This window comes from Scatophagus argus, chromosome 1 (genome assembly GCF_020382885.2).
Source record: "Scatophagus argus isolate fScaArg1 chromosome 1, fScaArg1.pri, whole genome shotgun sequence".
Lineage (NCBI taxonomy): Eukaryota > Metazoa > Chordata > Actinopteri > Scatophagidae > Scatophagus > Scatophagus argus.
The window spans coordinates 18,037,705-18,050,465 of record NC_058493.1 but is presented as its reverse complement, the minus strand read 5'-3'; the positions used below and the strand labels follow the sequence as shown (position 1 = coordinate 18,050,465).

Here is a 12,761-nt window from a genome sequence, read left to right as displayed (position 1 = left end):
CAAAGTACGGCGTGTAAACTGGTGTTGCTTAAGTAGCGTGTGGCATAAGTAACTTGGGTTAATGAAGATCATACTTATTTGAGTTTTCGGATAAATATTCTCTGTAAACAGATCAACGTCAGACCAAAGCTGATGGAAGATAAATAACCTGAATGTGTGCTGTTGTTTTATTCATTAACAAATAAGCATCAGCTTCAGAGGTTGAGATGAAAGCTAGACATTACTGTGTCTACTGTATGTGTACTGGGTCCTTGACATGTTTTCACCAGTTACTCATTAGAACTGCTGTGATTATAAATGATTCACTCAAAGATCGACTGCACTTGAGTTAATGTGATCTTCCTTTCCGAAAGGGTTCAGAGAGGACTCCAAGGTGGATTTTGTTTTTTGTAACTTGAATACTGTATTACAGTCAGTGATTTATGTAGAGTCCCTATGCAGATTCTTATGTGTGACATTAAATTCTAGTGACTACATCTCACCGACACGAACAACAAAGCTGTGTTGCCAGTCTACAAAGCGTGTGTGTGCTGCAGCTCTTCTGCAGCAGGAGTTCATTTTCCCCTTTGGGACAATATTGTCCCAAAAGTTGATGGAAGCTAGTTCTCTGCAAACAAACAGACCTACTGTGCTGCAGTGTTTGTACGCTAACCGGGGATGCTGCAAATTCCGTGACAAATAGTTCAGAAGTAATGCAGCTAAAACAAAAGCCTGAAAGAATGCGGGCTCCTAATTAACAGGGGATGCTGGTGCAGTGCTGTGTGCCCAGTGCAGCTCTGCAAATTATGAGTTGTTAACGGGAACAAGCCTTCCCAAGCTTGTGTGTGTGTGTGTTTGTTCTTACATGGGTGTGTGTACTGTGGGTTGTATGTATTGTTTATGTTTGATTTCATGTTGTTTGTGTGTGCAGAATCGCTTAGTATTATTCCTGTTCAATACACCCTCTGAACTTTTCTGAAATGTCAACTCATAAATCTTTCCACCCTGCTCAGTTTGTCTCCCCTCCCTTTGCTGCATGGTGATGCAGTGAGGCACCATTTTCAGCTTGAATCATTCTGCACCTTTGTGGCTTGACGTTTTGCAGCTGTCCTTCAAGTGATTCACCTCTTACTGTAGGATATCTAGTCATTTTGTTCTCCGTAGTGCGTTTCAATTCAGGGTAGTGTATACGTGCTTATCTTAGGTATCTGTTTTTCTGTGTGTGTTTCTGAAAAAGCAGTATATGGATTTAACTTCTGCACAGCAGCATTTACTCTATACTTTTATTGTATGCTTGTGGTTTATATTTCTCAGCTCCTGTTGTGTTTTTTCCGCTGTAATAGACTTTGTATGAAGGCAGTGAGAGGAGGTAAAAAAGGGTTTGGGGAGTAAAATACAATACGAACAAATTCCAATCAGTTCATTTCACTCGACGTCAACATACTTTATATCGGTTGTTCTTATAGTCATAAAACAAATCTCTTCTCTAGTTATACCTGAGCAGAGAGAATACACACGCCTTTATATTTTATAATATGTTACATTTGTAATGGAAGAGGGTTTGGCAAAGTTGGAAATTTTGCCTAATTCTGCTACTAGGCTTTACAGAGATATTCAAGCTCTGCTGAGAAAATGAGTTCTCTGTAGAACTAAAGCTCCCCATGTTTATATGTGCATACAAAATAAAATTAAAAAAACAAACTCTCAGATACATTAAGGATTAGAAAACCAGCAGCATCTCAAGGGATGTTTCACAGTTTTGGGCAGATAAAAGATGGCTGCACTGAGTACCAGTGACAGCTAACTAATCCTGGGTTGTGGTACACCTCAGAGGCCCTGTAAATAGTGTAACTAGTGAGCAGAACAAATGAAACAGAAAGCTAAATACTGTGACTGACTGAACTGTAATGGTTTGATGACAAGGTTGGAGGTAAGATAAATACATTAGCACTTAGAAATGGATTAAATCTGTTTTTATAAATACTAAGAAAGATCAACCAGGTACAGTAGGCGGATAGATCAGTCTGACTAGGCTTCAGTGCCTAAAAAAATGGCCTTGAAATCAATTTTGAGCTTAAGTGAGACTTAAACAGAAAGCCATGTCTAAGTAGTTATTTCTAAAACCTTATTTAAATATGAAAATGATCTCAACTCTAAGGAAAATCTAGACTTGACCTAAGTGATTTTCCTGCTGGTTATTTAAGTCTATTTCAGTTTGAGACACGTGGTCTGTGGTGAACTTTGCATAAGCTTTATGAATAGTGTGATCGGAGTTATCAGTTAAAGGTGGGGGGAATTAGCAGACCTACAGTCAGTATTTCTGTACACGCTGCGTCACTTTATCTTTTCATATATCTGTTTTTAATATCAGCCACAGTTCTGTGGCTCCCAAGCTGCAGTTTGTCTTTGTTTGTCAACTCACTATTTACAAAAAAATAAATACAAATGGGATTCATGGAGCCTATGGTATCTATGACATCTTTTATAAACCAAGCACACTGTCAGTAATAATCTTAGGAATAAAGTATAAATCTAAAATCTTGGATCTTAATTTTCATCAAATGTGTGGACTTGGCTCAGTGTTTCAAGACAGCGTGTGTCCACAATCGCAGAAAATATCTGGGATTTGTTTTATTTTGTATTTAATCTGTAAATAAAATACCCCAAGTTTTGTCCCTGCCTAGTCACACTTAAATATACAATAGACAACAACCAATAGAAATGGAGCCATGTAGTAATGCTTCATTCCTTTCAACACCAGCCCCACTAGCCACTTATCTGTTTCTTATTCTAGCCTGTGACAGTAACATGCGTTCATGCTCCAGTTAAAGCAATGAATGGCCTCATCTAAATGAAATCAATAAAACCTAGTGAGCTAGCTAAGGGAGAGTGCTGAGCCCCACACTTTGTGTAAAAGAATATGAGCTGTGGTTCCAGATCTGGCTGCAGTGCTGCCATAGATCTTCTTACAGTCGACTGAGGCATTCATTGTAAGCTAAACTTTGTGTCGTAACCTCAATCAGCACACGAAGACAAGCATAGAAATGTATGATCAGGCAGGAATATGATTGATGACATGATGCTAATTTTGTTTTCCTCCCTCTTTTCCATCTCCCCGTCCTGCAGCCACAACCTTAGGGCTACATCTTTTCGGCACCCAGTGACCGGACAGATTTCCCCTGAAAACACAGAATACACACTACAAGACAGGTGAGTGGGTCTTTTTACCCCAGGAATGATGCATACACTGCATGCTTAACTGTACAGATTGGTTAGTTCAAGGTCATACAGTGGGATTACAGAAATAGTCTTTCACTCTTACTGATAAAGCTTATCATTATGGGGGAGTTGTCTATTCTGCAGTAACAAAGCAAAAACAGTTCATCAGGAAAATGAGCTTCTGTTGTAGAATACTAAAGAATCAAATTATATTTTATTATTTTCATCACTGTCATGACATTCATAGCTGACTGCATTTGCTTGTCACTGACTTTGCATCCTGGAGAATCTGAAGTGTTATTCCTCAAGCTGCTGCATTAATAGAATTTATGGTAATGGAATAGCTGACACTCACATATGCTTTTGATCGTGTTCATATCACACCTGAAGTCATGAATCTGTCTCATCAGTCAGCCAAGTTATGTTCACATTGGCTTTATTTTTTATAGTCCATCTGGGATATTTTTCTCACTGTAGTTGAAGTCATAAAAATGGAAATCTGACTGTGCGACTTGACAGAATTTCTCCAGGCTTTCTTTTTATTCCACTGTGGCTGTGGTGGGCAAAGATCAAGGTCACCGTTACCTAATGTCTGTCCCATTCTCATAAACATGAGATCTCATGAATACCATAACTCAAGAATTGATGTGCTAATTATGGCAAAATATCACCCAGAGTCTAACTGGAAGGGCAGAGTTGCAGTGGTTAGCACTGTGACCTCATCGCGAGAAGGTTCTGAATCCCAGCCTGGGCCTTTCTGGGTGGAGCCATCAAAGCTGTGTGGCAGGTTTAGAGTACAATATAAGGGAGCAGCAGGTGTCCGGTTGTATTTAGGCGGGCTGGTGTAAGATGATCATGCATAGTGCAGTGTTCACTACAGGCAGAAGCATGTGACCTCCACATTCTTACTAATTAAAGGTAAGAAAGCCTGTTAAAGCAGAGATTCACCTGTGTTGTCCACTAATTTCCTGTCCATTATCACGAGTTCAGTTTCGTTGATCAAGGGATTTGTCTATCACCAAGGGGCTCACTTGCACATTTTAAACAGTGACTCTTTGATTCTTTATCCTTTTTCTTTGAAATGGCAGTCATAATCTCTTTAAGCTATGTCAAGAATAGCATCAGTCATTGACAAGGACAGCGATGGTGTGAAACGGTCAGGAGATAATTAAGAAATCCAGTCTAAGTATATCCAGTAAGCATAATCTTTTATTTTGTTATTATTATTTCCCTTTGAAGGACTTTCTTCAAATTTGGCATGAACGTCTCTTGGACTCTAGGATGAACTAATTAGATTTTGGTGGTCGAAGGTCACTGTGACCTCAAAAAACACATTTTTAGCTATAATTAAAGAATTAATTAGCTAATTATGACACAATTTCACACAAATATTAAATACGATGAATTGATGACATTTTATAGGTCAAAGGTCAACTTCACTGTGACATCATAATGCTCTCTCTCCAGAGTAGATAAGATTGTGACCACATTTCATATTTGGTCAAATACTGAAATGGTGACATGGTGACAGTGGTTGATGGTTGAAGATGTGCGGGATGCATCCATGTTTTAGAATTTTCGGATGTGAATTTGTTCTTTGCAGCAGCATTCATATCTGACGCATTGTGGTCCACCACAAGCTCATTGGTTGCAATGATATTGAGCTTCAGCTGACTGTCCTTGCACCACGTGATGAAGACATCTATCACCCACTACATATGAGATATGAATCTGGACAGAAATGGATGTTAACTGCACCTTGACTGGTGCGAAGCGATAATTCTGGTTATGAGTTTAAGAACTCAGCTACTTTCTATGTTCACACACTGGTTACATGCAATGCACAATGCAAGTTTCACGAAGTACATTACCCATGTTCTTCAAGCACTTAATGGAATTATGTGTGTGTGTTGGTCTGTCAAAAAGGCAACTTTAGTGTAGATTTAGGTCGGTTTAGTAACATTATAGGTTTTCAAGGATTCAAGGAGCTTTATTTGTCATTACAGCTATGTGTGTGCAGTACACAGAGCAATGAAACAGCGTTCCTCCAGGATGCTACATGGTGCTACACTGAAGAATACACATAAGTAAAATTAAATAAAAATACAAAAGTATAAAAATAAAGAATAAAAATAGAAATATAGGATGAAAAATCTTAAAAAAAAAAATTAAAAATATTCACAGATATCCACAGTGTATACACAGTTAAGCACAAACCAGACAAGAAAATATAAAACAGTACAAATTAACTTGACAAAGCAAGTTCAGCTGTTAGCGCAGACATCTACTCAAAAGTGCTTTGTTTTGCGGTACACACACACACACAAACACACTCACACACTGCTAACTACTGCTCAAGGATGCTCTTTCTTCTAAACCAACATCTGTTTATTTTATTGCCTATTTGTGCCTCTCTCTTTCATCCCTCTTTTCATAATGCTGTTTCAGTGTTTAGTGGAGAGCGTGACAGCTGGGGTGCAGGCTTGGTATTGAATGCGTACGACACATGAATGATTGCGCTGTGGCTGCAAAATGTAGCTTCTGTTCACTTTCATGGTGAAGCCACGGACTTCATTCTGCGTATACTGATATCTGAAAAGGAAGCTGATTTCTCCCATGAATTGCTGTCTCCCTTCCAAGTAAGGAGAGCCTCGGTGTGTTCCCTGAATTGAGGGCAGAGCAGGAAAAAGAGCTTCAGGAGGCCCTTCCCCACAGAGCGGTCGATCAGCCTATGCTTTGCTGGCCTGAAGGCTTTCACTTTGTTATGGATTATCACACTATGATCAATTCGTCAACTCTCCTCATGCACTCCTACTGCCTGAAGGGATTAAAAAACGTCAAATGTGCCCTCATTTCCATCATGACAAGACATGCAGGGAGAGATGGAGCTTAGCGTCTTTCCTCCTTAAAGCCATCGTGATGTGAAATATCGCTCCTCTCCACCACATGCCACAACAAATCTCCTGCGGAACCATTCCAGTGACAGTGGTGGTAAACAGTATGAAAGCTTCACATAAAACAGCACAGTCCCCTTGATAGGACAGAAACATCCTGTAAAAAGGCTGGCTGCAGTCCAGACTATGAGTGCAGATACTGTGAGTTTTATTCCATTGTTCTCTCCCTTTTTTTTTTTTTTTTTGCTTTAGTCTCTGACACAAATCTTTAGCTTATCTGATAACACAAGACAGGAAGAAAACTACAGGGTTAGCAGGCAAGCTTTTAACCCCTTTGCAGGACAATGCAGTTAGTGTTGTCAGAGAGAGAGGTCACACCTTGTTATATTGTACACTCACTTCTGCAGTCCAGAAGAGGCTCTGCCAAGTACCAGATAACTGTATGTCAATTACACTGACTGCCTTGCAGCAGATGAGTTTTGCAGATGTTGCAGAAGTTTCCCTATACCTTCTTAGGAACTGCTAAACATTTTTGGTCCACTGAAAGGGAATGGGAATGATTAAGAAGAAATGGACAGATTGGTTCTTACAAGAAGTCTACATGTAATGTAGAAGAGCACTACTGACCTCATGTCAAATGTTGAAGTCTACAGTGAGCATGTGATCACACACACACAATGACAGAATTGCGGAAAAATGATTTGGCAAATCTTAACATAACTTTATGCCTAGAGTTCAACATTCAGTTCAACAGTCCGTGGACCTGTCCTGTGTTGTGTTAAATGACGGTGGTGTTGGTGTTGCACCCCTTCTGTGTCACAGTTCCCTCATTTTGAATTGGCTCCTCACAGCAGAACAAATTACTGTTCAACCATGACAGCAACTTAATGTTAATCCAGTCTCCAGATTTAAACCCAGCAAAAACACCTTAAGAAAGAGACTTAGGAGGATGTCTGCAAGATTTATGGATGATAAATCTGCTGGAAGTTCATGTTATCACTTAATCAGCACTGCCTTGAAATCCAAAGGGATGTTTCTGGGATCTTGTTAAATCAAATTGATCCTCGCTGTCTCCAGCTTTCCTGTTGTCTATGATGCATCCCCTTTTGAGCATATAGGACAAATGAAAAGCTGCATCAGCCTGGAAAAAAGTCCTTGACATTGTGAGTACTAGACAATAATAACCGGAGAAAAAAAATACTGATGCTCTGCCGAGATGGCCACTAAAAAAATCTTTACTTAATGTTTACCCATGCAACAGTGCAACCCTGACCTCTTGATTTGCTCATGCTGACATTTTTTTTCTGCATCTGCATTGAAGGATATATTGCAGTAATTACCTCAATGTCACCTGAGATTGTCCTGTTTGTTTGTCACTGGCTGTTTGTCATTCCATTAACCTTCAGGAACCTGCTGTATTTCAGGCATCACACAAGTAGTTATTGTTAAGGATTCACAAGTTGTACATAATTTTCAATTCCCTCTCTCTACTGCTAAACTGAGCACTGTGGGTGGGGGGAATGCCAACTAGGGATGAGCGAGTATGCCTTTATCTGTACCCATATCTGTACTCAGAACTGTGTGGGTCTTAAACTATTTATTGTTCATTAGAAATCTATTTACAGAACAGCCTCAACTGAACCTTTGGTCAACGTCGGTAAATTGCAGTCTGTCAGCTACCCAGAGAGGTTTTCTTTCATTACGATGGATATCGACATATTTTACACGGATGATACTCATAAAAAGCACATTATCTGTTTCAGCCAAGTAGTCGCTCAACCGTGATGCTAATTATTTTTTATTTTTTGATTTAAACTTAGGAGACATACATTTCAGAGTACTGCTTATTTTTTCACAGTTTTGAAGCCTTATTTTGTGTACTTAGCGATATTTGTTATCACTCAGATTGCATTTATAACACATTTTTCTGTGGTGTACTTATTTATTTACTTATTTTTTTGTCTTACGAGCACTTTAAATGAGTATGGTAATGATATAGCAAGAAAGTAAAGCTTAGAAGATATAAATACAGAAACTGCATTTCATTTACAGTTGGCTTTTGGAGCTTTGTTTTAAAGTTTAAGAAACACCATTAGATTGAGACTTTCTGATAATTATACCAACAATAATGCTGACTTTGAAACTCCTGACACAGAGGAAAAAATCACTATCACTGTCTGTCTTATGTTGTTAGTATTCTTATCTCAATATAAATATACTCATAAACCACCAGTGAAAGGACTTTTTTTTTTTTTTGGACCTCAGTGCATGTCATACAAAGTGTCACTGGACTGTTTGGAACACAAAGCTTCCACTATTAACACATCCACTGCAAAGCCATTGGCTGTGACAGGTCGCATGGCAGTGTCAGGAAATAGTCATATCCTTTATATGTGAAAGCTCAGCACAGGGCTGTGCTCTGTTTCCCTGCGTCTCTTTATTTTGTCACAGAGGAGGAGAGATAAAACCCCGCCAATGCTTCTCATCCTGTCTGCATTACTGGTCTTCTTCTTCTTTGCTGCCTTCTCAGCTGTAGGATAGAATCCCCTATGTCCAAGTCAGCAGCCAATCAGAGATCCCCCATCATGGTCACAGAGTCCTCCAAGGCAGTGACCTCAGCAGCAGCAGTGGATGTCCCTTCAGGGTCAAAGGTAAGCATCAGTGTTTCTCTTCTCTGAGAGGCCAACCATCAATTTTACTGCTGAACGTTAACTGTAAAAATCTAATGATAGGTTAATGCTTAAAGAGAAAATGAATCCTAAAGAGAATGTAAATGTTTATTTTCATATGTGACGTGATCAATCAAACATTTGTTTTTAGGGAGGAGAATTGCTTTAAGAGCTCTCTTGATGACTGTTAATGTCATGTTGATGAATTGGTTCAATCAGCTCTCGAGGACATTATCTAATTCTGATGAATGGCCTCAGAGAGCAGTTTTTTTCAAGCACAACAGAACTCAAAGGCTCATCCTGCGGGGCTGGACAGGGGTGCGATGGACTTGCTGCTGTTTCCACAGCGATTCTGGATCGCTGTGGAAACATGTTTGGTCAGGGAATATGGGACACACCACAGAAGCACAGGAAAGTAATACACAGCATTAATCCTCTGGAAGCCACTGACAGACAGTTTAACTTTACCTTCACATTTGCCAAACTAGTTAATTGTTTTCCATCACAACACACCTCAGTACTGGAATCAGTTTCAGGGCAACCTAATGTTGGACACAACTACTGTCTTGACAATCTTGAGCGTTTCACTTGCTGATAATTTTAAAAATATTTGCAATGTTTTCATATTACTTTGTTGTTGAGCTGAACTGATCAATTATCATAAACATACCAAAAAAATATTAAGGAACAATTCTGATAATCCATTTACCGTTTACTTCATTTTTAGGCAGAAGTGCCAAACATTTGCTGGTTCCAGTCTGTCTCATGTGAACTGTTCTGCTTTCCTTTGTCTGATATGACAGCACACCAGATATCTTTGGGTTGTTAACTGTTGATCTGACAAAACAAAAAATATTGAAGATTTTATATTGAAGAGCTTGTGAAGGACATGCTTCACTAATTTCTGACATTTTACAAACCAAATAATTGAGAAATAGTCAATAGATTAACAGATAATGTTTAAAAAGTGTGTTTTGTGCCACTCCCTTCAACTTTTGGTCACCCTGGTGTTTTTAATTCTGTCTAATTAAGCTGTACGACATTTATGATTTCATTTCTACAGAGAATATGCAGTCTGGAATGACGTGGTCTAAAAATAAGCCTGATTATAAATGGACCAAGGCATCCACAAGATTAGCCAGCTGGTATTTCCTCTTCTCATTATGAGTGTTAAAAGAAGGAATTTCCAGGAAAGAATGACATATTAGTAGACTGTGTTTCTTCCCTTTCCAAGTAACTAAATTTAGCAGCTGTACTGTGGAGGGCAGTGCGATGGTGGTCCTCAGGCACTTTTCTAAACTTTTCTGTTATGCCTCCCTTCAGAAGCCCCCCCTAAAAAAACAAATCATGACTCCCGTAAACAGTTTTTTGTTGTGGAAACTATTGGTAAATCAAACCGAGTTAAATGTCATTGACCTAACCCTCCCCCGCACATACACAGGTTTACACATGTCTGGTATTTATTAATCACTCCAAGTTTCCTCAGCTAAGCACAATAAATTGGCTCACTGTTCTAGAGCAAAGCTACCATAATAATGAACTCTAGGTTTTTCTTTCCTTTCCACAGAGCTCCAGAGGTACAGGGAAAATACACAGTTTTGGCAAGAGGGATCAGGCTATTAAAAGAAACCTCAATATCCCCGTGGTGGTGAGAGGCTGGCTCTATAAACAGGTGAGCAGGGGTTCCTCTGTTCTTATTGTGAGTCCGAAAGAAAGGCCGCACCTATTAAAGAGTCGACACGGGCTCGAATCGTGTCGTTCACAGCAGTCACGTGAAGATTACCCTCCTTGAAGGAAATGAGATTATTCACTATAAAACAGCTGTAGCTGTGTGGAGAACAGCAGCAGTTGGATTACAGTCTGCATCACTGTTAGCGGTTCCTCTGTGGTTCCCTCTTTCCCCGTATGGTCCGTCTCTCTACTCTTTTGAACAATAATCTGTCATTCTGTTCAGAATCTGATGTTCTATGAACTGTAACATTTACAATATAAATGCTTCATCTGCCCTTACAAACCATTTTAATCCAGAGTGTCCCATGGGAGCACATAAATCTAAAAAGTGTAAGACTGACCAAACCCAGTTAGAGACCTACAGTGCTGAGTTAAATGAGGCTGCAGTTGCTGCAAGAAAAAAGTTGAAATGAAATGAACCTGTTGTTCCAATGATACTCACAAGCACCCCACCCCCACCCCAAACACAAACTTCCTCACTGCTTACGACAGCTATATTCCCAAACTACAGTTTTTAATTAAAATGTGAATTAACGAGTGTTCCTGCGAGGAGGATTTCTGAATACACCGTGTGTTGCGTTTTCCCTCTTCACCCCCAGGACAGCTCTGGAATGCGACTGTGGAAACGGAAGTGGTTTGTTTTGTCAGACTTCTGCTTGTTTTACTACAAAGGTGAGTCTATGAAAAGTGCACTTGGCCAGGATTTGACAGACGTAAATGAAAATATTCATTGTTGAATCAGACATACCAGTACACACCTTACATTTCTGAATTAATGACTAGTCTACTATTAGATGTAGGACATATCTTGCTATGTCTAACTCTCGTCGGCTTTCTCTTCCTCCCTTCCTCATTAACTTGACTGTTTTATTATGGGATGTAATCTGTGCTTGTGTTGCAGGAGCATCTACTTCCTCTCCCGCATTAATCACACTGAATAATAGATAAGCCACATGCCACCTCGTGCCACATGCTGCCACGCGGTCTCACCCAGACAGGAGTCACCCATGAATTATGTCTCACTAATTTTCCTGCTGTTCATAAATCTGCAGTCACTCGTAAACATCATAAAAGATCTTGGCAGAAGTAGAGCATGTTGTTTTAGATGCCTGTAACAGTACTCTGTGTGATGCGTGTGCTTCCTTCACAGACAGCCGGGAGGAGACGGTGCTCGGCAGCATCCCTCTGCCCAGTTATGTCATTTCACCAGTTGAGCCTGATGACCACATAAACCGCAAATACGCTTTCAAGGTAAAACTGGAAAGGGAGCTGAATCGGATGGAGTTATCATGAAATTTGTTCAGTTTTTCATTGCTGTATCACTCAATAACATTTTCATTTCATAATCAGGTCATAATTTTGTTTGCGTATTGTGATCAGATATTTCCTGATTTCATTTAGAACATTTCTGTTTACAGATTATTGGAGCTGTGCAAACTTTTATAGCTGCTTGTATTACAGTCACTATTACAGTCAAATGCTGATGTTTTTGATACGTTTGGCTTGTTTTGTTAATTTCGTGTTTGGTTTGTCAGTTCTCAAAGTAAGATTGGGGGAAAAAACACTCTTATGCAAGAAAGATTACATTTACATGCGACTCGGATATTGAATTCTATGAGGACGTCTTGTGAAGTCCCAGTTGTGTGGAGTCTGATGGAACTTCTGGCCTTCTGGTCTGATGGCTTTTTATGTAATCTGGTCACACAGAGGATATGATCTGCTCATGCTGACATGTGCATTTGAGGTAAAGCAGACTGTATGTTTCATTATCCCGCCCCGGGGTGGCAGAGAGGCTGCAACAGTGCACTCTTATGTACGGTATGCACAGTCCAGGAGCTCTGGTCTTTCAGTCTGTCTTTGAAATCTGAGTGGCACATAACTCGCTTTTATACTGCACCTAATAGAGCCAGCCAGCATTTGATAACAGTGTTGTTTTCATCTGAAGGTGTACAGCAGACCTTTTGCTTGCTTTTGCAGCAAAGTGTTTTCCTCTTCACCCTCTGTGAATTCTGCCAGAGGACAGGAAAAGGATTTATGTCTTTTGTGTGTTAACATTAGCCAGCTCCTCCTGTTTGGAAACACGGAGCTTGCTGCAAAGAACAATAGTGCCTGAATGTTTGATGCACCACTGCAGCTTCAGGGCATTCTGTTGCAATCCTTTCAGCTCCTTTGTACTCAGGCTTTTGTTCTTGGATTTTGTGTGTGTGTGTGTGTGTGTGTGACTGTGTGCTCGTGTGGTACGTATCTTTATAAAGATCAGATTACATTA

At 39.8% G+C, this 12,761-nt stretch overlaps 1 protein-coding gene across 2 annotated transcripts in view; it reads left to right on the top strand.

The window, feature by feature from the left end:
- Positions 1-12,761, top strand: part of plekha7b (pleckstrin homology domain containing, family A member 7b) — a 66,042-nt gene that overhangs the window by 28,520 nt on the left and 24,761 nt on the right. The window contains exons 4-8 of one of the 2 annotated variants that reach the window (XM_046388422.1): positions 3,106-3,189; positions 8,623-8,743; positions 10,329-10,433; positions 11,092-11,164; positions 11,643-11,743. In XM_046388422.1, the coding sequence (XP_046244378.1) occupies positions 3,106-3,189; positions 8,623-8,743; positions 10,329-10,433; positions 11,092-11,164; positions 11,643-11,743 (484 nt within the window). Of the gene's footprint in view, positions 1-3,105; positions 3,190-8,622; positions 8,744-10,307; positions 10,434-11,091; positions 11,165-11,642; positions 11,744-12,761 lie in introns of both variants that reach the window. The other variant, XM_046388431.1, reaches the window with a different exon arrangement.